The following is a 23,000-nucleotide window of genomic DNA, read 5'->3' on the forward strand; positions in this document are numbered from 1 at the left end:
ATGCAATAATCATCAAAAGTCTTTGATGTAAACTCTCCAGCATTGTCTAATCTTATAGACTGAATAGGATGATACGGGTGGTGAGCCCTTAACTTAATTATTTGTGCTAGGAGTTTAGCAAATGCAGCGTTCCTTGTGGACAATAGCATGACATGTGACCAGCGTGTCGATGCATCAACCAATACCATAAAATATTGAAATGGTCCGCATGATGGTTGAATAGGTCCACAAATATCACCTTGGATTCTTTGCAAGAATGGTATATTTTCTTTGGTGTCCTTTGCATAGGATGGTCTCGATCCTAACTTTGCTAAAGAGCAGGCTTTGCAGAACGAATGATGGGCTATATAAACAACCAATGAGGATTTTGGTTGAGCCACAAAGGCACAAGTGACTTTAGAAGTAAAAGTTGGAGACAAAGGAGCCTTGGTGGCGTCAATGCCACCCTGAGGCCGCAGGGGGAAGGCGGCGTCGGCCAAGGATGGCCGGATTTGGGGGTGAACGGCGCCGTGAGGCGCAGGGGCTCCTTCGGTGTCCAAAAACCGAGTTTTACTTCTTTTCGTTCGGAAAAAGGGATGTCCGTGTGAAGTCTTTAATATACGGATCATCATGTCACGACCTGGGTATCCCAAACGGTCATGCCAAAGCCTATATGTGTCGGAATCCCATAAATCATCTCTCATGACATGGTTGGATTCAATGACTCGAATAGTGGTTGCTTACAACCCACTAGAGCGACACATAAGTTTCTCTAATACTCGGTTATTTCCGTAGTCATTAGAGGTGATGCAAAGGAACTCTTGTCCATTCTCATAATGTGTTTCCACATGAAAACCATTGGCTCTTACATCTTGTAAGTTAATAAAGTTCGAAAAATATGTCCATGACATGAGATAAAATAAATCGATACTTTATTAATAATAGCCAATGATTATATCAAAGTTTCTTGACCAAAATCTAATCCAATATAAAAATCAAACCGTAGACAAATCGTAGTCACTCAATCCGTTTGGTAATTTCAATTTAGTTGTGACCAGGTAAGGTAAGGCGAGATTTTGGTGGAGCGTTGCTCACTTTTAAAACCGTTCTCTCAGATCAAACCTTACCTAGACATCACAAGTACTCTTGAGTACGCCTAGAGGGAAAGAGTTAATACAATAAGTCATTTTATTGATTTAAGGCATAATAGCCATTACATAATTCTTGGAAAAATAAAAGACTATAAATAAAAATCTGCGGCATTTTGTCTTCATCGCCAGATTTAAAGTCTTTATGATCTCGAAGTCTTGATCACCATGATGCGACTACCTCCGTAGGTACATTGCAAATTCAGGTCCATTGATCAGACGTTCCATATCAGAAATAGACACCATAAAGAGGATTCTCCCTTGATTGAGGCGCATTGGCGCAATATGCATAGTCCTTAGGACTGGTGGCGTTGGAAAGTGGTGCCCATGGCCAACGTTGGCTCCATGGTTTCCAACCCTATTTCCCTCAAAATCACGCCTCCTACGGTCGTGTGATTGTCGCCTTGAGCGATTACCTTCTTGAGCATTTCGATCGTATGGATCATGACGTCGATGGTGACTTTCTCTAGTCATAGGACGATGCTCTTGATAGCTATCTTGAAGCCTATCAAATCTTCTTTGCACAAGTTCATTGCCATGTCTTTCAGCAGTGGCCATAGCTTCAATAAGCTGTTGGAAACTTGTGATCCGTCTTGCATTTACATGAGTCCGGAATAAGTCAGAGGACCTCATAGCATAGACGGGGAAGGTATTGAGGGTTTTCTCAATCAATTGGTCTTCTGTGATCATCTTTCCACAGAGACGCATCATTGCTCTGATGCTGAGAGCTTCCGAATAAAATTGCATGACAGTGTCAAATTCAGAGAAGCGAAGATCTTTCCATTCTGCTTCTGTATTCGGAAGTATGGAGTCACGAACATTGCCATATCGTTCGCGAAGCGCATGCCAAAGCTTTATGGCGCTATCCTCATTTATGAACTCAAACTGTAGGTCACTATCCATGTGACGTTTCATGAAGGCAAGTGCCTTGGAATTATCTTTCTCAGTTTGAGGGTCTGGAGCTGTTTCAATAGGACAAAGCTCTTGGATTGTATGCAATAAATCACGGGCAATAAGGTGGATCTCGACATCAGTGACCCAAATTAAGTACCGTTTGCCTGCATAATCCAATGGAACAAAATCGAGTTTGTTCATGTTTGACATCCTGAAAGATGAAACAAGAACAAGTTAGTTTCGGAGTCAATGCTTCCACGAAAACTAATATAAATAAGATTTCCGAGCTATGCTACCAAGAAATCTATTTCCAAGAATAATTGGATTAGACCGAAACAATGATGTTTGTATGGTCAAAATAGATGCTCACGAACGCTCTTAGTCCGTAGCATACGAACTCTCTTAGTTCGTTAAATCGATGCTTACGGACGCTCTTAGTCCGATGTCTTACGAACGCTCTTAGTTCGTTAATTGCGTGAATCCCCACGATTCCGCTTTTCAAGATCGAACCCACGTTATAAGAAAGGTGGGATGAAGAAGAAGGGAGGTTTTTAAGTCCCCGAGAAAAAGAAGAAATATTCAAATTTCAAATTTTAGGAACTTTAAAACTTACTCTTTTGAATACTTACTTGGTGAAAATTCGGAGCAGATTCTGTTCTGAACAGCTTGTACCTCGATTGGTGTACAGATCTCAATATGACTCCGATAAGGCTGAAATTCGGAGGTTAGATGGAAGAGACAGAGACGAACAACTTTGATGAAGAAGGTTTTTCGATCTGAGCTTCCGAACTAGACGTTTCGAGGCTTGCAAGAAGACGGATGTGCACAGGAACGGGAAAAAGATGCAGTGGGTGTGCGTTGGCTTGTTTGCGCAGCAGGGATGCTTCGGTGGCAGCAGGCTGGAACGCAGGGCTGCAAGAAGGGGGAAGCAGGGGCTGCTGTGCAAGGTTGCAAGCACACGGGCGCTCGGGCTGCAGCGAAGGCTCGACTAGCTCGGGCTAGGGGCTGCTTTGTGAATGAGTTTTGGTTTTCTGTTTTGTGGTTAGAGTCGTGCTGATAACGTGTTTAAGTATAATGTATTTGAGAGAGATTGATGAGAGAGATGTGTTTCATTATAGAGAATAGGAGCCCTATATATAGGGATTACAAAGTGCATAATCTAATGTTACAAGGAATACCAATCCGTGTAGGATTGGGAAATCTAGAACCTTCTCTCCTATTCCTATTCCTAGTTTGATAAGGCACACTAAACTTGATTTTCCTTCAACAATGTGTTCAATCTGTGCCTGAGAAATATGAAAACCAATTATGTATTGCAAACTTGTTATAGTCCCACAAAAAAATGGTAATGTTCATTCTCTTCCTTAAGAGTAACTTAGCCATGGTTGATGACATAGGTCAGTAGGTGGATGCATATGAATTGGGTTCTGAAACTAGAAAGAAAGTAGGCAAAAGTAGGCGAAAATAAGGTGTGTAGACAAAATGATTTATAGTTAACTGGGGGAATGTGTACTCCTGTTTCTAAGATCATGCTAAAGAAGATATTAAACTTTAAACTGGCATTAATCCATGCTGGAATTGATTAATTTTTTTTTCTCTTTGATTATATACATTTGCAAGTTGTAGCCCAATTAGGAATCTGATACCTTTTTAGGGAGTTCAACCACAGACTCCATGAAAAAGTAATGTTCAATTAACATTTTTATGCAGCTAGTTCATGTGCTTAGATATAAGTGTCCTTGCTATTAATGTGACAGACAAAAAACCAAATTAATATATATTTGAGCTATTGAAATGAGATCCACAGTTCCCAAAATATTGTCAAATTTTTATCTTCAAATTCTAAGAATTTGATCTGAATACTTCCATAAAACCTAAATATAGATACACTAGAACATAGAGAAGAGTACTGTTAAGCCAAGTCAAGCATGATACAAACAGCTAAGAGTATGATCAATCCAGACGCTGTGATCTTCAACACTGCCTAAAGACAACTAAGAAATAACACAAGGAAGAAACTGGAAGATAGAAAGTTGATGATCCTCCTTATGCTTTGCTTCTCTGAACCTGTATCAGATGTATAAGGGAGGAAACAATTAAAATCTTATCAAGTTTACAATATGGCTACACAAAAACTGCAAAAGCTTCATAGATTATAGCTGGAAAGACTACAGAGTTTCAATATGTCTTTGATTAATCAAAAGATCAGTCATTCATTAGAGGAATCATTTCTTATACTGGGATGCAATATATTGAGTTCCTGACCATATCACAACATACCATGCCGGTTATGTGACAAAAGCACAATATTCATCATCATAGTCATCCTTATACTATGCCAGTCCTTATTTTCTGTTAAGACATTCTTATCAAACAATACATCCTAGGTTCAAATCCTATAGTTTGAATAAAATGTTTAATTCAACTCTATATACAGTGGGAAATAACTGGCAACTATAATCCAGGTGCATAAATAAATGGAATGGACTGATCAAAAAAGAAAAACATGGAAGGGGTATGAATGCATGGATTTTTCTCTTGATCTTTCCATGAAGTGAGAATGCACAGAGTAGACACTGACCGGCCACTAGCGTTTTGTATGTGTACATACAGGAATATAACCAACAAGAACACAATTAACTATGTCAATTAATCAATTTGCAGAGATCATCTAACACCGTAAGAATATACATAACTACTGGACTAGTCATTTAATCAAATATTGTACTGCATAATTCCTGCCCATCCTCAAAATACCTCTTCTATAAAGTAAAAGCTCCAGAGGCTTTAGAATCTTCATCTGTCAGACGCAAAAAATAAGAGAAGAACAGATGCTTTAGAATTAAATGGAGGCAACATGTTTGCTTAGATAATGTAAAGAAGTAACTGCAAGATATAGTAGAAAAAATGATTGTATTTCAACTACAAATTCAGCTTCAGAGATGAAGGAGATTTACACAAATTCTTCGTCCAAATATGAAGCTTCATTCAGTAATGTTATCTTTTGAAATATATGCTTCAGTTTCTGGTGCTGAACCATCTCTTCCAAAATCTTGTCCTCCGCGACCGAAGCTGGGATTTTCTTGGCATCAGCTTCTGTATCCGAACAAGAAAATACCAATTCAGACAACCGATACTTCTCAACTTGTCGGTTGTATTTGTCCTCTTCTCTTGCCCCAGCCATGAGGAGATGGTAGATGAACACAATTTTTTTCTGTCCCAATCGGTATGCTCGGGATATAGCTTGTCTCTCAACAGAAGGGTTCCATGCAACATCAAGCAGTACAACCCTTGAAGCTCCAACTAAACTTATTCCTTCGTTGCAACCTCTTGTTGTAGCTAACATAACCTTTGCTTTGGTGGATGGATCATTGAAATAACTCATTGATGATTGGCGCTGCTTTGCATCACATTTTCCATCCATATACATAACCTCCTCTCCTTCCACCCACTGAAACTGAGATTTGAGCAGGTCCCTTATTAAGAGCAATGGATCAACCCACTGACTGAATACCAAAACTCTTTCATTCATAGCTTGACAAAGCCGAATGAGATCAACTGCAAATCTTGCCTTCACTCCACCTTCAGGATTTAACTTGATTTCTGTTAGCCTTTCCCAGTCACCTGAATACTTGTCTTCCTCAAGAAACATAGAGCGATTTTCATTAAGCAAGAGAGAAGGGTGGATAGTTACTTTAGCCTCTATTCGTTCATATTTAAATGGATTTTTTATCAGCTGAATTCTGTCAGAACATCTCTGCTGTAAAGCTGTTGGCTGTAAAACAACAACTGAGTTCCTTAACCCAGGAAGCTTATCTTGCAGTATGGTGCCTTTGTAAACATGCACAAATGGGGAAATCATAGCTCTGACCTCTTTAGCTCGTTTTGTATTATCATCAGCAAATTGGCCTTTCCCAGCATTGCCTTTTCTGCCTCGCATTTGGCCCCAAGTCCGTTGCTTTTTGTCAAAAGCTCCAAGGCAGGTAGGATTGGTGGTCCATTCTGGCCTCACCAAGCGGACTGTATTGTAGAGCTCCTCAAAATTATTCTGAAAAGGAGTACCAGAGAGGAGAATGCGCCTTCTTGTTTTCAGTTTTAAAAGAGCATTCCATGAATAACTCTGGTCGTTGCGAGGATTGTGCCCTTCGTCAAATACTACAAGACCAGGAAATTCAACAAGGACTTTCCACATCTGCTCAGCTTCGAGCTTTCGTCTTGGAGAAAGTGGATGTTTTCCTTTCTTGGTAGAAGCTCCACAAATCTGCTCAAACAGTGAATAACTAATACCCAAGATGCTTCTTTTCTCTGCCCAGGACTTTAGCTTCACAATACGGGTCAAGTTTATCATTTCTGAACTCTTACCATCCTTCACAAGATTGCGAGCTGCTTCATCCTCTTTGCCAGTGAAGTCAGGATTGTTAAGATTGTGAAAGGGAATGTCAAAACCCCATTTCTTAAACTCCTCTTCCCAAGTAAGAAGCATGGTACGTGGAGCAACAATGAGTGGCCTGCTTGATGGGTTAAAATTCATGTACGACTGGATAAAGATAATAGTCAAACGAGTCTTCCCAGTCCCAGGTGCATGTGATATAATGCATCCATCACCGCCACAAGCACTAGGTTTTGCCAACTTTCCAAGCTGAATTCCACCAGCTAAGTGACTCCAAATAAATTCGAAACCTTCACGCTGATGAGGGTACATATCACCTTTCATACCAGGGATCAAGTCCCACACTGTGCCTTCAGTATGAGCATCCGAACTAAAGCCACAATTGTCAGGGTCATTACACTGAAGATCATCAAGGACAGACCGGTTGTCTTCTTCATAAAATCTCTTCCCAGCTTTTCCATAAGGGTTTGGAGCCTGGAATGATCACAATCACAACCAAGGGAAAAAAAAATATCAGCTACTTCAAAGTTTTAGCAATAAGAAATTAAGTTGCTAGACGCAGCAAAGGAGTAATCAAACGGCAGAAAAATTCTAGACATTCAGCACACCTAACTTGATATTTCTATTTGAAAGACTAAAATCAACAAATTGAAGCTTTTAATAATATTAAGCACCAAAGAGGTCAATGAGAAGTGTCATCCTTCAATCCTCCCAATATCAGAGGACAAACAAGACTAGTCAAATTAGAAGATATAGAAAAGAACTTGTCAAGTCCAATAATGGCAGAGTTATTCTCAAACAACATCAGCAAAATAATAAAACCTAAAACTTGAGAACAACAATTGAAAATACCAATTGGATCAAAATACTTGAGCTTGCCGTTTGTAGTGAAATCAAATCAAACTAAGCAAACTAAAGGTACAGAAAACGAAATAGAAATATACAGTATCCAAACAATGAATTCCACTTATTTCCATAAGTCCTTGCTACATCTCTAAAACCTAAAAGAAAGCCTACAAGATGCATACTGATGCATGTGCCAACACAGTGCTCTTCGTTCAGCATCATCAACAGATTTAAACACTAGACTTTAAAAGATTTTAGTGCAAATGAAAAACACCTGAATACTTAACATGATGAATCTTAATTAAAACTTGAGAGGAACATAAATAAAAGATTGCAAGACTCACAAAGTCTGGTACAATATACTTGATCTCCCGATGCACATGAGGGCAGAATTGGCATATGAGTCCAATTTCTTCATCAAGTATAAGATCGTGTTTCCCTTGACTACAAAGCATATACTGAGTAACTTCTGTACCAGGAAGGACTGAGTCATTAGTTTCAACCTGTCAACCAAACTTTTAACTATGAACAATCTTATGGAAGAAACAATATAAGATGATGTGAAACAGTACAATTTATAACTGGTTTCAAGTATACGTATTATTACAGCAGAGACCAACAAGTAAAATAGGAGTGTTGTTTATGCCATAATTAAGCATGTACTAATAGGCTATAAAACAGCAGAGTTAGGAATGTAATTTTAATGAGTAGATTTATAGGAGTGCTGTTTGAGCCAACCTACCAGTTTAGAATCAGTGGAACCAATCTCTTCAGACATTTGGACAAAGTCATATTCTTCAAAAAGGTTTTCTAGTTCTATCTCAGAAGCTGACTTCTCTGGTGCAGGACTTGGAGGATGACCAAGCGTGAAAAACAATGGAAGGGGCTCATCTCTTGGAGCTTCATCTTGGGGGGATTCATCCCCAAACGGAGGTAGTTCCCCTGACACTTCTCCCTTGTCATAAATCGAATCTACAAGAATCATAAAGGCATTGCAATCTTTTGGTGCTGTAATGCCCTTTTTGTTGGTAAGATTCCCCACCCTTTCTCTCTTCTTATATGTTTCTGGACGACTACCACCATATGTCTCATCTTTGTCATCCTTTCGTGAATTAAAGGACCTTGAAAAGTTGTTTCCTTTGGCCTGGATAATCAGGAAAGTTCATGTCAAAATACAGTTGAACAATTATGTGCTTGTGTTGACAAAAGATGAAGGGTGCTTTACTACAATCTACGTATTAGGTGGCCCGATGTTAGATATATGCATGCTACAAACAAGGGAAAGATTGATAATGGTGACTCAGAAAAAAAATATATATATAAATTTACACTTTCTTACCTCTTCACCCTTCTTGCAAGCCCTGTGCACATCAAATTTACTGCCTTTATTAAAACCAGATTCTGAAGCACCACCATGCGTCTCATCATCGAAATCATGTATCCTATTCTTTGACCTTGCATCATCATGTCCTTTGGCCTGAATGATCAATAAAGTTTATGTCAAACTAATAGCTGTGTTGACTGTAGAATAAGGATGGTTACTACAGTACTGTACTAACCAGCCGGATCTCAAATGTATGCATAAATGAAAGATTAACAATGTCAACTCAGCCACTCAGGAAAGAAGAATAATTTCATACTTACAGCTTCATTCTCATTGAAAGCCGTCTGCAAACCAATTGTTCTCCCATTATCAATTGCCGTTTCTGGACTACCACCATAAGTCACATCATTGAAATGATTTCTGTTATTATCTGATCTTGTAAAGTAGCCGTCTTTAGCCTGGGTATCAGTACAGTTTGTGTCAAACAGTAAAAACCAATAACCCTTTTGGTAGAACTCTTTAAACTGAATACAAAGTAATCACTGAGGCATGCAAATAGACCATCAAGTATGACACATCAACAGAAGAACGAGATTTTTTTATTATTATTTTGATACCAGAGTGGCATTAAATGAGAAGTGAAAAATAAAGAAGCTGCTAAACTTATTAGTATAATGAAGGAACCAAATAAATAAAACTGACTGATATGATGCAGTTCCATTCGTACTTTGTGCTTCCATGTATGATGCATAAGAAACATTTTTGCTGAAATTTATGTTTGCCTACTATGCTAATGATTCTAAACCAAGGGTGCAAAACATAATTATGCTTTTGAACTCAGCTATACAGGATGAAATGATAGGAATACTGCAGTACAAGTGTATACTGACTTACAATGATATCAGACACCGTAAACATTATATCTATAGTTATGAAACACTATAAGGACTAGGAGTTTACTTCTAAAGAACAGAGCATATAAAGATAAAGTAATGCAAACCTTAGAATCAGCAGAAGCATTCTCATATGCTATAACAAATTTATATTCAGCAAGAAGGGCATCTACTTCTCTCTCATAATCTGGCTTCTCAGGAATAGTTGGCTGCTTAGCAAAACTGAATCTCAAAGGGAGACATTCAACTTTTGGGGCTTCAAATGCAATGGTAGGTAATCTTTTCTGTTTTGGGACCCTCGTGCTCTTTTTTTTAGTACAGGAGGTAACCAACACACTCTCTGCCTCCCCCAATTTTGCCCTTCTGTCACTGATATCATGATCAGAAGAAGAATGTAGATCATCCCCATCAGCATTAATCTTTCCCTTCGGATGAATTCCAAGACTTTCTTCCTTCCACTCTTGCTCACTTCTGACATCAGTGTCAGTATCATGAGCAGAACAATAATGCAGAACATCACCATCAGCATTTATCTTTCCCTTCCAATCAACCTCAACACTTTCTCCCTTGCACGCTTTCTCATTCTTCTCCGTCACCTCACTCTCCTCTTCATTTTCCTGCTCACTACTATCTTCAACTGATAAGGAAATACATTCATTTTCCTCCTCTATAGAGAACACACTTTCGTCACTACTGTCATCTTCCTCTGCTGATGAAACATCCTCATCACTTTCATCATCACTCACACCATCAACATCAACATCCTCATCACTTTCATCATCACTCACACCATCAACATCAACATCAACTCCTACTCCTCCCTCTTTACCTTTAGAAACTAGTACCTCATTATCATCAGGACTATCCACCAAATCGACAACTTCCAGACCATTATCCGAAACAGCTCTACAATGGCAACCATCTTTGTTGCTATCAGCCGACACATCTAATCCTAAACTCCTCTTTCTCTTCACACCAACCGCAACTCCTTTCCCCTTTCCCTGTTTCCCACTTCTTTTAATAACACTCTCTGAATCATCATCATTCTGTTGGTTTTCCAGGAATTCCACATGACCAGCAACCCACTCAAAACTCTGTCTCCTAGAACTGGACTCACCCATATGAGAAACAGAAGCCTGGTTGGACCTCCTCATTTTCTTATCCCTTGTGGCTGGACTCACCCCACTGTTAATTTTCATTTGCCAATGAAGTTCAATGATAGCTTTGTCTCTCTTCGACCTTGTTCTGCTTGATACAGGCCTATAATCCATAGACTTATCTACAAGGACTCCACACTTTCCTAAAAATCATCACAAAGTCAGGACATGAAGATGCAAAGAAAACTTTTACATTTCTAGCAAGAATTTTGATACGCTACACAAACTGAGCACTTTTACACAAAACATCCACAGAACAAAAAAAAAAAAAAATAACAGAACGTTCATACAACAGATCAAAGGTACGGTTCTACATTTACTACCAAAACCCACACTTGTAGAATAGTCATTCAACAAAAAACCTTAAGATTAAACTTTTCTACCCAAAAAAACAAAGAGTTTCAAGTTCTGGATAGGTTGAACTATTGGAAGCAGATGGAAAAGGAACACTGAGTGGGGGGATCAAAGAAACTAAAGAAAAGGAAATCCAATTTTGGTCAGAGTTGTCTGCTGTCTTTAATTAGTTCGCAACTCACTTACCGCTATTGTTGCTTGGATCAAAAAGAGGAGTGATAGTTCCCAACAATCAGAAAGAAGACGGCTACCCTCTAATTACCTGAATACTAGACACAGGGACTCAACATTTTTGACATAAAGATGAAAAAAAATATATAAGGTCAGTCTTTCTCACACACACTATCATAGTTACATACACAACAAAATTATCATATAAGGGTCAATCTTTTCTACTGAAAATAACCAAAATGCATCAGAAAATTATCTCTGCTACACCAAGATCACACACCATTGAAGACATGAACATGGAACGAAACAGAGGAAACATTGCTTTAGAGAAAGAAAGATGGGTGCACCTGACAAAATGCAAGCTCTTGTATCAGATAAAACCAGAAGTAGAGAGAAGAAACAGTAGAGACAGAACAGGGTATACAAATAGGCGCTAAGGAGAAAATACAGAGCATGCAGAGAGAACTAGCTGGGTTCTCTGTTTCTCTCTCTCTCTCTGGAAGAGCAAGAGCTGAGTCAAATGGAGTCCTCAATCTTTGTTTGACCAAAAACACCCCTTCATTGCTCTGAAGTCCTGGTCTTGAAAGTGGGTCGACAGTGAGGTTAGAATTGGTATTTCATGGTGTACACGTGTCAAGGGAGGATGAGTGGAAATTAGTACCATAGTTGCAAGTTACAGACTATTGGTTTTCCTCAAACAGACCACACTGTCACTATCATCATTGCGCTATGCTTTGAATCCAATTGAAATTCAATTCAGCTGAGTTCAATTTGATTGGACTAAACGTCGCAATCACGCTAGTTTTAGAAGCAATTAACAATTTCCAAGAAAAGCTTATTTATTATTATTATTTCTACTAAAATAAATCAAATGAGGTTTTTCATGACTGAAAATTATTCTATGTACCGACAGTGCAAGTGACTCAATGCTTATAAAATAATCTCAACCCTTGATATTTATTATCAACTTTATTTTTAATAAACAAAAAGTGTATTTAATGCAATCTAACCATTCATTTATGTTGGTTCTATTGACAATAAATTATCAATTATTACAACCACAAATATATAAATTGAAAACAAGCCACATCCATATCACCGAGGTCTTCTTTGTCCTCGTCTTGACCAAACATGTTTGATAAGGTCTTGCTGCAAATCATTGTTTGCGTAACACGAGCGTATCATCCTATAACGAAGCATGTATTCCTCCATTGAAATTTGGCCACTTATAATTTTGAAGTATACACATTAAAAATAATAAAATATATTAAAGTCTATAATTTGGACCTCGAACGATTGGAGTTGGAAATATTATAAACCTTACTATTTGGATGAATAGTATCTTTCAAAGGTCTAAAATTTTAGACTTTCACGATTGGAGATGGCCTTAGGTTGTTTTCTTTTGCTTTTGTTTGGGCCTTTTAGGTCCCAATTGTAACAAAAAAAAAAGAAGGAAAAATGAGGAGTGTGAGTCTAAACACGATAAGAGACATAAGTTCTCTAGTGTTAGGGGTACTCCATGGATTTTTTTTTTTAATGCAATGTTAACTTTTTACATATAGTTCAATAGAATTTGGTTTTTTCATGATAATTGCACGATTTAAGACGTAAATTTTGAACAAATGAATTTTGACAATGCAACATCGATTTCCTAACATAACATTTAACTCCTAGAAAAGTATATGTTTGGTTTAATTTTGATACTTTTTCATTTAACAAACTTTATTTAGCTCGATACATTATAATCATCTCGAGTCCCAAGAACAACAAAACATTGTGATTTAGATTAATTACTTGTTACGGAGTTGGTGTCCCATTTATTACGTTAGCCTCTTCAATTCAATCAAAAAAGTTAACCATTTATATTATTTTTGATTTTTTTTCTAGACTGATTTTTTATATAGAAAATTACATATAAGTGTCACTGTGAGACTTATATGACTCATAATCCATGAGATTGTTTTAATAGAAAATAAATTCCAAGCTAGTCTTTACTAGCTATAGTATGAGGGACACCTGCACAATCTTTATCACTGATCTCGTTTTCCCTACCTGCTAGCTTCCCGTGCTGGGAAACCTGCATGCGAATCTACAATTTACGATAAATTCTTACACCAAAATAATTAAAGCACTCCAAGGTCATATGGTTCTTCGAGACTGTTATTTTACTAGTTATATAGCATGCAAGATATTTACCATACCATATCTTTTCTGCCATATCACTAGTAAAGAAGGTCAGTAAAAGTATTGATTGCTATGCAGAACAAAAATTATATACAAGCAGCGAAAACCTAGCTAGCTAAGCCTACCGATATATAATGGATCAGCACAATTGGCATCTCCCTTTTGGGATTGGTACATGTCTAGCTTGGATTATTGTATTCAGAAGAAAAATACAAAAACTATGTGCATTATTATTACCCAACCAAAGAACCAAATAAGAAAAGGAGTATAATTCTTTTCGGTTATTAACCATGATCGATCCACTTTTTTATTTTTCATTTTTTGTTCATGATTACTCATTGCTCCACTGAAACAATTCCAAAAGATTAAAAGTTTCACAGAAGCTAGATGATACTATATAATTTTCACATGGTAGTGTGGAACGTACTCAGTAGTGTACTGCTGCAATATTTTCATGGACATAAGCCTTGCAAATTGCAACATAGCCAATATAGGTATTTTGAGCTTGTACAAGAGAAGTCATGCTAAGATTTGCAGAGTGATTCCACCCAAGCAAACAAAAGCATCAAACAGCCTTTAAATGTTTTGCAGCACATGTCTAGATCAAGCTAATATCCTTCTAACTTGCATACATATTGTATGTGTTCTAGTATAGTCAGGATCTACTTTAATCATCCATATGCTATCTCAGAAAATTATGTGCTCGTAGTTGCTTCATGGGGGCTCTAATGATGATGTCTTCCGGTCTTTGTTGGAAATAGAAATATGTTGCTCGTGGGCAGAAGAGGAAACTCCAACACCAGCTGGGCATGGAAGCTCTGATGGGACAACACCAGGCTCTCTTCTCCACTGCAGAGTAGACCTCATATAATGTGGTTTGCTGGGGAAAGCAATTCTATTGCCATGTGGAATATTGAGGGAAGTCATCTCGGGAAGCTGCGTTGGTGCTGATGCCTCCACAGCTGCTCCTGCCATCCTTAGAACCTATGCAGAAAGTATACAAGCAGAAATAAAACAACAGACCCATATTCAAATCCTAGCCCCAACAATACTTCCTTCACAAACCACTGAAGCTTCAGGGAGGAACTAGAATCAGGACAACGAACAAAAGGCAGAGAACCCAAAACCAAATGCCATATGCAAGATAATATGAAAATCTATCATTCTTGCACCATTATTTTCATTACAAATAAAAGTTCCACTGATTCACTTATGCAACTATTAGACTGAAATCTTGCATCCTCTACAAAATATTAACGTCTACAGAAACAGTAATACTTCTTGGAGATTCTTTTCATTTATAGCAAATTATTTCCTCATGTTCATCAGGATACATGGCCAATGTCAGGCAAGCACTTTACCAAACACTCTACAACCAGAATCACCCTGATGACAAATTTTAGTCTAATAAAGAATGAAAAATTAATAAGAAATAGAAAACCTTTAACCTACAGCCCTGAAACACTCAAGATTACCAAGCTATCCAATGTATTATCTTTGCCCTGCCTAATAAACATGATAGAAGATATGACTAAAAGGTTTGCTACTCTCAACCAATTCCATTCTATTAGACCTCCCATAGTCCTTATTTATTTCACTTTTTGTTTTGGTTCTCACTTTTTATCTTGCAGTGCCACACCATTAACTTAATTATCCTTTGAGATACAAGGAAGTGCTTACCTTCAAGGTCCTACAAAAGAATGTCGCCCCACTCAATGCCACTGCTTTGTCAACAGACTCCTTGCTAGCGAAAGTAACATAAGCAGACCTAGCCAGACAGAAAAGATAAGCAGGCTAATAATAAAAATTCTCATGAAACTGCCCCAGACCCAAGATAGAACACAAAAACGGAATTTATACTCGTCAGTAAGCAGGAACCACAATAGTATACATGACTAATTAAACCTTACCCTTTTGGCTTTGAAGTCACTGTGTCTGTCAAGATCATTACGTTAACAATCATTCCACACTTGGCAAAGTACAGGGACAAAGCTTCTCTAGTTGCTGCAAAATGTACCTGTTTTTTTGTAGTATATCAGAACTATGCTTATGAAATGCATAGAGCCAAAAAGCAGCAGTAAAATAACTTCAATATAGTAGAGTTATAATTAAGGCTCATGGAAGTTAACCGTGACCATTTCATATTTCATTTAAACAAATTCTACAATGCCCTGTTTTCTAGTTTAGGTTTCACCCTGTTTTCTAGTTTAACTTATGAAGAAATGAGCAAGAAAGCTGACACATTAGGTAAGAATCTCCTAGACAGGATAGAAAAGAGTTGCGCCTGATACTGCCTGTAAACACCCATATGAGTTACAATAGAGAGTTTACAGCATTACTCATGTACGCAATACTTGTCCAGAACTCCAGATGACTCTTGTATCTAGTATTTTTTTTTTTTTAATTGTGCCTAGTTTCCAATGACAACTTTAATACATGGTATGTCCAGAAAAAAAGCCTTCATCTTAGTTTCTAAAATATCAGATGATATCATTCTGATGCATAGGCTGTCTATGACCAAATGAAAGGATGAAATAATAAGGAAAGAAGGCCAGGGCTGAGTTGAATGATAGTCACAATAGACTGTCTGGTAACAAGCCTTGCTATCAAGAACAAATTACTCAACTTTGGAGAAGAATTCAGAGTTTGCATTTAGAGAAACAAGATATATAAAGAGAAAAAGGAGGATGCAATTTTCTCTGGAGTTGGCAGTTATGTCACTTATGTCTTATTCAACAAGAAAAAGGAAATATAAGAGTAAGATATACAATGACTCCGTCGAGCTTACATTTGTCACCAACACAGTTCTTGACTCAAAAGTTTCCTCTGAATCTTTCGGTGCCCCTGCAAGTGTAACAAGATCAATAAATATCAGTGAAAAGGTTTTGGGCACAATTTGATTGCCAATTATTAGAGCTAGAGTACGGCAGTCATTTTTTACATTTTGGATGAGAAAAAATAGAAATATTATAATATAAATAAAATGATTACATATATCAATCACATGTTCAGGTTTCCAAGAATTTTTTTTGTTGTACAACATTTTAAAGAATCCTCAACAACACACACAATCAGATATGACCCTGTTCATGAAGTTCCACAACAACTCTCATGCACACTTACAGACCCTATTAAATTATAGCAATATATTGAGAATCCTCTCTTGCATAGAAGATTTAGGAACAAAAGATTTTAATAACAAGACAAGAAGAATGAAGATGCAAAAGAAAACGGCCACACAGAGATATCACAAACTTTTGTTTTTCCTGTGTCCTGATATTGCAAACACTATCACTCTAATTTCATTCTTTCACAAGCACATCCACCCTCAATACCTTTCTTGACCCGAAACACACATCAGTTTCTGATTCTGAACAAAATTGCAAGCAAAGTAAGGCAAATTGGTCCAAGTGATAGAGAGGCTTTACCAGAATTCAGCAAGTGATTCGTTTTCCCATCATTTTTTTCAAACTCCACCTGCTTTGACCGAAGCTTTGACATTTCGATTTCAACTTGATTCAATTTTTCTTTCAAATGAAGCAATTCCTGAAGGAAAAAAAAATTCAGCAGGTCAACATTTTGCCAAGACTTGTACCCAGTCAAGGAGGAAAAGGAGAAATTCATTCTTAAAGTAAAATCTGTTGCATAAACTCAATCCTCATAGCTAGCCCAGGCTTGAGACTAGCAGTAACTCTTTCCAATCAACTATGATGTAGCGTGAAAAGGACAAGTAGGTACCTGTATGGTCTTCAAATCATTTGTGGCCACATCTGATTTCTTAAAATGCTGTGAGGTATCTTCGCATTCAGGACTGATTTCACCAAAGAGCCTCTTCCGGCCAATATTATTTGCAAAATGAGGTTCACTCACTGCATTATCAACATGATCCAGTTTCTCCATCTCAACAGGATTACTGTACAACCTCTTCTTATCAAAAGCAGGAACTTCAGAATTCCTCTTCGGAGGTACTAATGCAAGCTGATTAACTTTGTCACATTGCTTGTTATGCCCGGCACCGTAAAAATCAACACTCTTGAGTCCCCCAGATATGTCTTCACATGGCTTGCCCAATCTATCCCAAACACTACCCCGAGATTTTTTACTACGAATGGATCCTGCACCTATAGATCTTTGTGACACACTAGTTCCTATCTTGTTGCTGGCACAAATCCGTGCAGAAAATTGGCGTCCTGCATAAGGAACCATCAAAGTTTTCAGCATGTCTGGTAGCCAAAGGAGACATACATGATGCCTATTAACATGCGTATAGCGAAATTCAGTTTCCAAGCACACAGACATTCAGCATATCTGTATTTTCTAAGCATGTATGTAGTTAATCACCATAATCTAGTATGTACCTGATACGGACAATTCTGTATTCTTAGACATGGCCTCTCTTTCTGGTAAATGTAACCGCTCTCTAGGCAATCCACTGCATTTATGACTGACAATCTGCTCTACAATAAGTAAATTTGAACTTACAAATTAAAGGAAAGGTTGTTTATTATTACCAAAAGTCCTATTAAATAGTCTACTAAGCCAACCTGGGTAATCTGATTTTTAGACTGAGTTCTTCGATCTCCCTCACCATCAATATCTCCACTTGCCATATATCTTCTCAGAATTTCATTTCTACATCCATGTGACAACGCTGTATTCACCTCAGTTGAAGGGACAGAGACAGAGGGGTAATGTTGAGAACCTTTAGCAAGCCTCATATCGTTACAGGAAGCAGGATCACAAGCAGAATGTCGCATTTTATCACCCCTCATCTGCTGCAGGCAACTATGTTAAAACTCCTCCTAGAACTCTATCATGCATAAAGTAATAAAGTTGGATAACTCAAATTACCAAAAGTTCGTTAACATGGCTCCGGAAGTCTGTACACCTGTCAACTTTTGCACCAATGCTGCTATCACTGTTTGGGGGACTAATGCCAGGAACTTCATCGAGATAGTCAGTATCCTTACAAAACTTTCCAGCAAGTTTGAAGAGAAGGTCCCATAACCTACATAGGCAGATAACTTGAAACTTATTTCGGCCGTTCTCGCTTGTGTAGCAATAAGACAAAGAAATACACTCTCCAAAAAGAACAAGACCAATGCCAACGTTTTAACTTATGGACAGGTTCCTGTCTGTGATAACTATGCCACTTGGATGACTGGCAGTTATTACTAGCCAATAGAAAAAGAAAAATAAATAAGAAAAAATAAGAATAACTTGCCTTATTACCATTAAATAATGTTCAGAGTACTAAGTCTAGATTATAACCAATGGTCTTGAAGACAATTATCATGTTTCCAAAGTAGAGCTCGCTTTATATATAAATAGTTATGAACTTAGAATTAATAAAGATAGATTAGAAAATAGGGTACCATGATACAAATTCTTCACTCCTCTCACCAAGAAATGCCTCTAAGTCATCTCTTGCCTGATATTGATCCTTTCCATTACAAATCAGCACTGTAATATACTCCTAAACGAATAAAACAGTACTCTTAGTATACTTCATCAACAGTAATTTGATCCAGCGGTAATAAATAGTTAATGAGAAGAATTTGAATTTGCATTTCAACAAATAATTCCAAATCAAGTTCAACTGTATGAACAGATAGATATGATATATTGCAGTATTACATAAACTATTGATCAATGTTGGAAAAGCAATTCAAATTCCCTTTTAACGTCCGTGCACGCGTCAGTGTGCTAACCATACAATCCTAACAAGTGGAGACTTAAACTATTCTCTTCTGTCCTAACACTTTTGAATCCTGAAGAAAACAGAAACTCTGTGCAGTCGCATTGATCAAGTGGTTGCTAATATCTTAACTCCTAATAGATCAGGACATGATTCCTTCTTGTGCACTCAACTTCTTTCGAATTAGACGATGTTAAGTAAACGTAACTTCTATTCTATATAGACAGTATGTAACTCTGAGACTATAACTTCAATCGCATGGTGCTAATTGGTTACCTAAGAGCAATAGCAGCACGAAACATAGCCTAAATGTTAATTTCTTTGTCTAATTTCCTCAGAACCAAACGAAGAAATTCCGGCCAAAATTACTAGCGCAATTTACCAGAACATGTTAATTTATTTGGAAAACTTTCTCAGCAACCAAACGAAAATCAGGAAAATCATTGACGCATTTTACCGAAAAGATCAATCGCTTCTTCAATTTAGGCTCGGAAAGTTGAAAGGAACAACAATTGAACTGTAATTCAAGGTGAAAGAGGAGAAGAGCATTACCAGGAAGACGTCGTCAGTGTAACCACCGAGAAATTCAGAGAGCTTGACGGAGATGGAGGATTTGATCTTGGAAGCGATAGGTGATTTTCTGTGGATACGGAAGGGTTTAGGCTTCGCCGAGAAAAGTTGATCCATCGGAAATGTGGTATCGTCTCTCTCTCTCTCTCTCTCACTTCGTTGTGAAGAAGGAGCAAGTAATGTGACGATGCTCGTCAACATGAAGTGCTCACTATTATACTTGGGTTCGAGTCACAGTGTGAGGGTAGGAGTCTTTGATCCTCAAAAAAAAAAAAAAATACAGGGTCCAGCTCGGCCATTTTTATTTTTATTTTTTAAAGGGAGGATGATAATCTATAATAAATTAAATTGAGGAGTAGAGTCCTTACTCACCTAAGCAACAGTTTTGAAGGGACTGTGAGCAATAAGTAAATCGGACGGCTGAAAAATAAATACACAGTTTAATTTCTATTTTTATATTTAATGCATGTGGTTGAGATACATTTGTCCTTCACAGTTCCTTAAAACTGTTTTTTAGGTGAGCAACTTCTTTCAAATTAAATTAAGAAAACAAAAAACATAATAAGATGAATACCTACATCTAAAATAAAAGGTAACAAGAACGAGAACAAGAACCAAACTAGATGTCGAAAAGCATGGGACAAATAGAGGGGGACCAACTAAAGAAGCAAAGAGGTCGAAGTACCTAAAACCAAGAGACTAAAAATCGTAGCCGACCTAAAGAATGCAAGGAAGGTGAGACTCCAAAGAAGTTTCTAGCGCTCAAAATCTCGAAGATTATGATGAGTGAAGCGACAACAATAGTATTGAGTCCTAAGTTTTATATATTTTTTAGTGTAAAGTTGTTGGTGTCTCATACAATCTATATTGAGCTCATTCAAGTGTAATTTTTGTTTTAACCTAAAAAAATAATTCGATTACCTAGCATTACTCAATTTAAAAAATAAAAAATAAAAAACTTTTAACCCACCCAACCTTTACATATTCCAGTGAGAATCAAACTCATGACTATAACTTACTAACAGGTCACAGCTCACTAAGCATTACTCAATTTGTTTAAACACATTGTATTCCATCACATTCAAATCACAATAAGGATTTATTCAACCAAACGAACAAGAACAATTTCAACAGCATCACAATCAAAATGGGGAGAGCTCATCCTCTTTCACACATTCTCTTTCCAGAAAAGGGTAGTCTGTGTACCCAACTACAGGATCATCGGTGTAGAAAGTCTCCCTAATATACTTGTTCAAAGGAGCATTCAACTTAAACCTCAACACCAAGTCGGGGTTTGAGATAAAATTTCGGCCAAACGACACTAGATCAGCATCACCGGAAGCCACGGTTTCCATTCCTAGTTCTCTCGTAAACCCTCCACTAGCCATGAATGTACCTTGATAAGCTTCTCGCAAAGTCCGCATGAATTGAGATTCTCTGTCTTGATCAAACTCGGCCCTGCCTACGTTTATTTGAGTAGCGAAACGAGGCTGAGTCACATGGAGATAAGCGAGCTTTGAACCTACGTTGTATTGAAGCTCATTGAGCCTGCCAATCACTGCAAGGCCTAGGCCAATTGGGTCGGAGTCCGTAGCATCATGAAAATCAATAGCTGGTGAGATTCTGACGGCAACTCTGTCAGCACCAATTGCTTCAACTACTGCTTGAACAATTTGAATCAAGAATTTGCAACGGTTTGCAAGCGACCCACCATACTCATCAGTTCGATCGTTGATTCCATCTTTCAAGAATTGATCAATGAGGAAGCCGTGTGCCGCATGAATCTCAATTCCATCAAAACCTGCTAGAACTGCATTTAAGGCAGCGCGGCGATACTGCTCAACAATCTGAGGTATTTCGTGGGTTTCGAGGCGTCGAGGCTGTGGGTAATTAGTCTCTTGAGATCCGTCTGGCATCGGAACTTTCCATCCATTTGAAATGGGATTGTTGGTTGAAGAAATCGGCGAAGCCCCGCCAGGTTGGTAAACTTGATGAGAAGCACGACCTACATGCCAAAGTTGACAGAAAAAAATGGAACCTTTGGCGTGAACGGCGTCGACAACCTTTTTCCATGCCTCAACCTGTTCATCCGTGTAAATCCCAGGAACACGTGGATACCCAGCGCTTGTGTCGGAGGGCGAAGTGCCTTCGCTGATTAACAAGCCACCGGGGGTCGACCTCTGAGAATAATACTTGACCATCGCTGGCTGCGGAATTTCGTTATGTGCTCGACACCTCGTCAGTGGCGCAAGCACTATCCTGTGAGAGAGATTGAACCTGCCCATCTTGTAAGGAGAGAACAGGGTGGGTCCTTTTGATGAAGAATCCGCCATTTCTTATATCTTTTCTTATGTTTGAGGTATAGAATCTCAGTCTCAGGTGAGTAAAGCTGTGTTTGTACTGAATTGAAGTTGTGGAAAGAAATGATCGATAGAGGTTTATATAGGAAATCAGAGGCACTCTAAAAGCGTAAGCGATGACTCTAACAGTCTAATGTATGTTCTGGTGGGTTCCAAGCGTAAGCGATGACTCTAATGTATGTTCTGGTGGGTTCCGACGGCGGTAATCGGAGAGTACAGAGGCGGGTCGCAATAAATAATTGGGAATGTTTTCTGGGTCTTAAACTGTACGTTTTTTTAATTTTCCATGGAATGAAGTTCCAACGTAAGACCACGACCCGACTGTCTTTGACGTCTTTTCAGCTGATCATTAGAGAGTAATTATTTAGGTAGTATTTTATTGTCATGCATAAATAATTGCATGAAAATTTTTGAAGATAATTTTTGAAAAATTTACAATTTGGTAACATAAGATATGCATACTTTTTTTATAACTTAATTACTTAATCGAAAACCTACTTTACTCTAAGGCCATGTTTGTTTCCCAGAATATGGACATTGGGAAAGAAAAGTGTTTCATTTCCTGCATTTGGGACAGTCAAGAAAAGGAAATTAGTTCCCAAAGGAAAAAAAAAAGTGGAGGAAAATAATTCCTTTTATTTTCACCAACCAAACAGGACCTAATGAAGACCTTAATTACTTCCTAAACGATGACTTTTTTCCTAGTAGTTATCATTTGAGTTGAAAAGTATGAGTTTAAGCATTTATGGTACATAACAAAAGTTAATATATTTCTCATACATGTATCAATATTTCCTTAGATATTTTTAAAAAGTCAAATTACCCAATATATCTACGCATGCATATCAAATATTTTGTTCATTACGTGCAGTTGATCACAAACAGTCATGAATTTGTTTAAGCATATCCCTTACAACTTCTTTTTGGAGATATATAGATTTGCCTCTGTCCCTTCATACTTTAGAAGTCGCTCTTTGGTCAGACAGCTTGACCAACATGCTTGCAAATAATATTGGTCGAGTTCCATTCCTA

At 37.8% G+C, this 23,000-nt stretch overlaps 3 protein-coding genes across 4 annotated transcripts; all 3 read right to left on the reverse strand.

Moving 5' to 3' along the window:
- Positions 1 to 3,827: 3,827 nt before the first annotated feature.
- On the reverse strand, positions 3,828 to 11,636 carry LOC112183948 (SNF2 domain-containing protein CLASSY 4). Its single transcript, XM_024322267.2, has 9 exons — positions 11,504 to 11,636; positions 9,582 to 10,774; positions 8,902 to 9,039; positions 8,597 to 8,734; positions 8,000 to 8,401; positions 7,602 to 7,760; positions 4,979 to 6,885; positions 4,779 to 4,821; positions 3,828 to 4,088 (listed from the first exon to the last, which is right to left on the reverse strand). The coding sequence occupies exons 2-8, from the start codon at positions 10,743 to 10,745 to the stop codon at positions 4,818 to 4,820; spliced, it is 3,912 nt and encodes a 1,303-aa protein (XP_024178035.2). The 5' UTR covers positions 10,746 to 10,774; positions 11,504 to 11,636; the 3' UTR covers positions 3,828 to 4,088; positions 4,779 to 4,817.
- A 2,116-nt stretch (positions 11,637 to 13,752) lies between these two features.
- LOC112190552 lies at positions 13,753 to 19,812 on the reverse strand. 2 transcript variants are annotated; one of them, XM_024329986.2, is made up of 11 exons: positions 19,591 to 19,812; positions 18,716 to 18,816; positions 18,192 to 18,348; positions 17,885 to 18,112; positions 17,699 to 17,792; positions 17,079 to 17,530; positions 16,769 to 16,886; positions 16,129 to 16,184; positions 15,251 to 15,357; positions 15,021 to 15,108; positions 13,753 to 14,324 (listed from the first exon to the last, which is right to left on the reverse strand). In XM_024329986.2, the coding sequence occupies exons 1-11, from the start codon at positions 19,807 to 19,809 to the stop codon at positions 14,055 to 14,057; spliced, it is 1,890 nt and encodes a 629-aa protein (XP_024185754.2). In that variant the 5' UTR covers positions 19,810 to 19,812; the 3' UTR covers positions 13,753 to 14,054. The 2 variants fall into 2 exon arrangements, with proteins under 2 accessions (XP_024185754.2, XP_024185753.2); XM_024329985.2 differs by having other exon boundaries at positions 17,885 to 18,115.
- Positions 19,813 to 20,733: 921 nt separating this feature from the next.
- LOC112188053 (12-oxophytodienoate reductase 3-like) lies at positions 20,734 to 22,149 on the reverse strand. The gene has a single exon (XM_040515184.1). The coding sequence runs from the start codon at positions 21,939 to 21,941 to the stop codon at positions 20,751 to 20,753; it is 1,191 nt and encodes a 396-aa protein (XP_040371118.1). The 5' UTR covers positions 21,942 to 22,149; the 3' UTR covers positions 20,734 to 20,750.
- Between the last annotated feature and the right edge of the window lie 851 nt (positions 22,150 to 23,000).

Source organism: Rosa chinensis, chromosome 2, assembly GCF_002994745.2.
Source record: "Rosa chinensis cultivar Old Blush chromosome 2, RchiOBHm-V2, whole genome shotgun sequence".
Lineage (NCBI taxonomy): Eukaryota > Viridiplantae > Streptophyta > Magnoliopsida > Rosales > Rosaceae > Rosa > Rosa chinensis.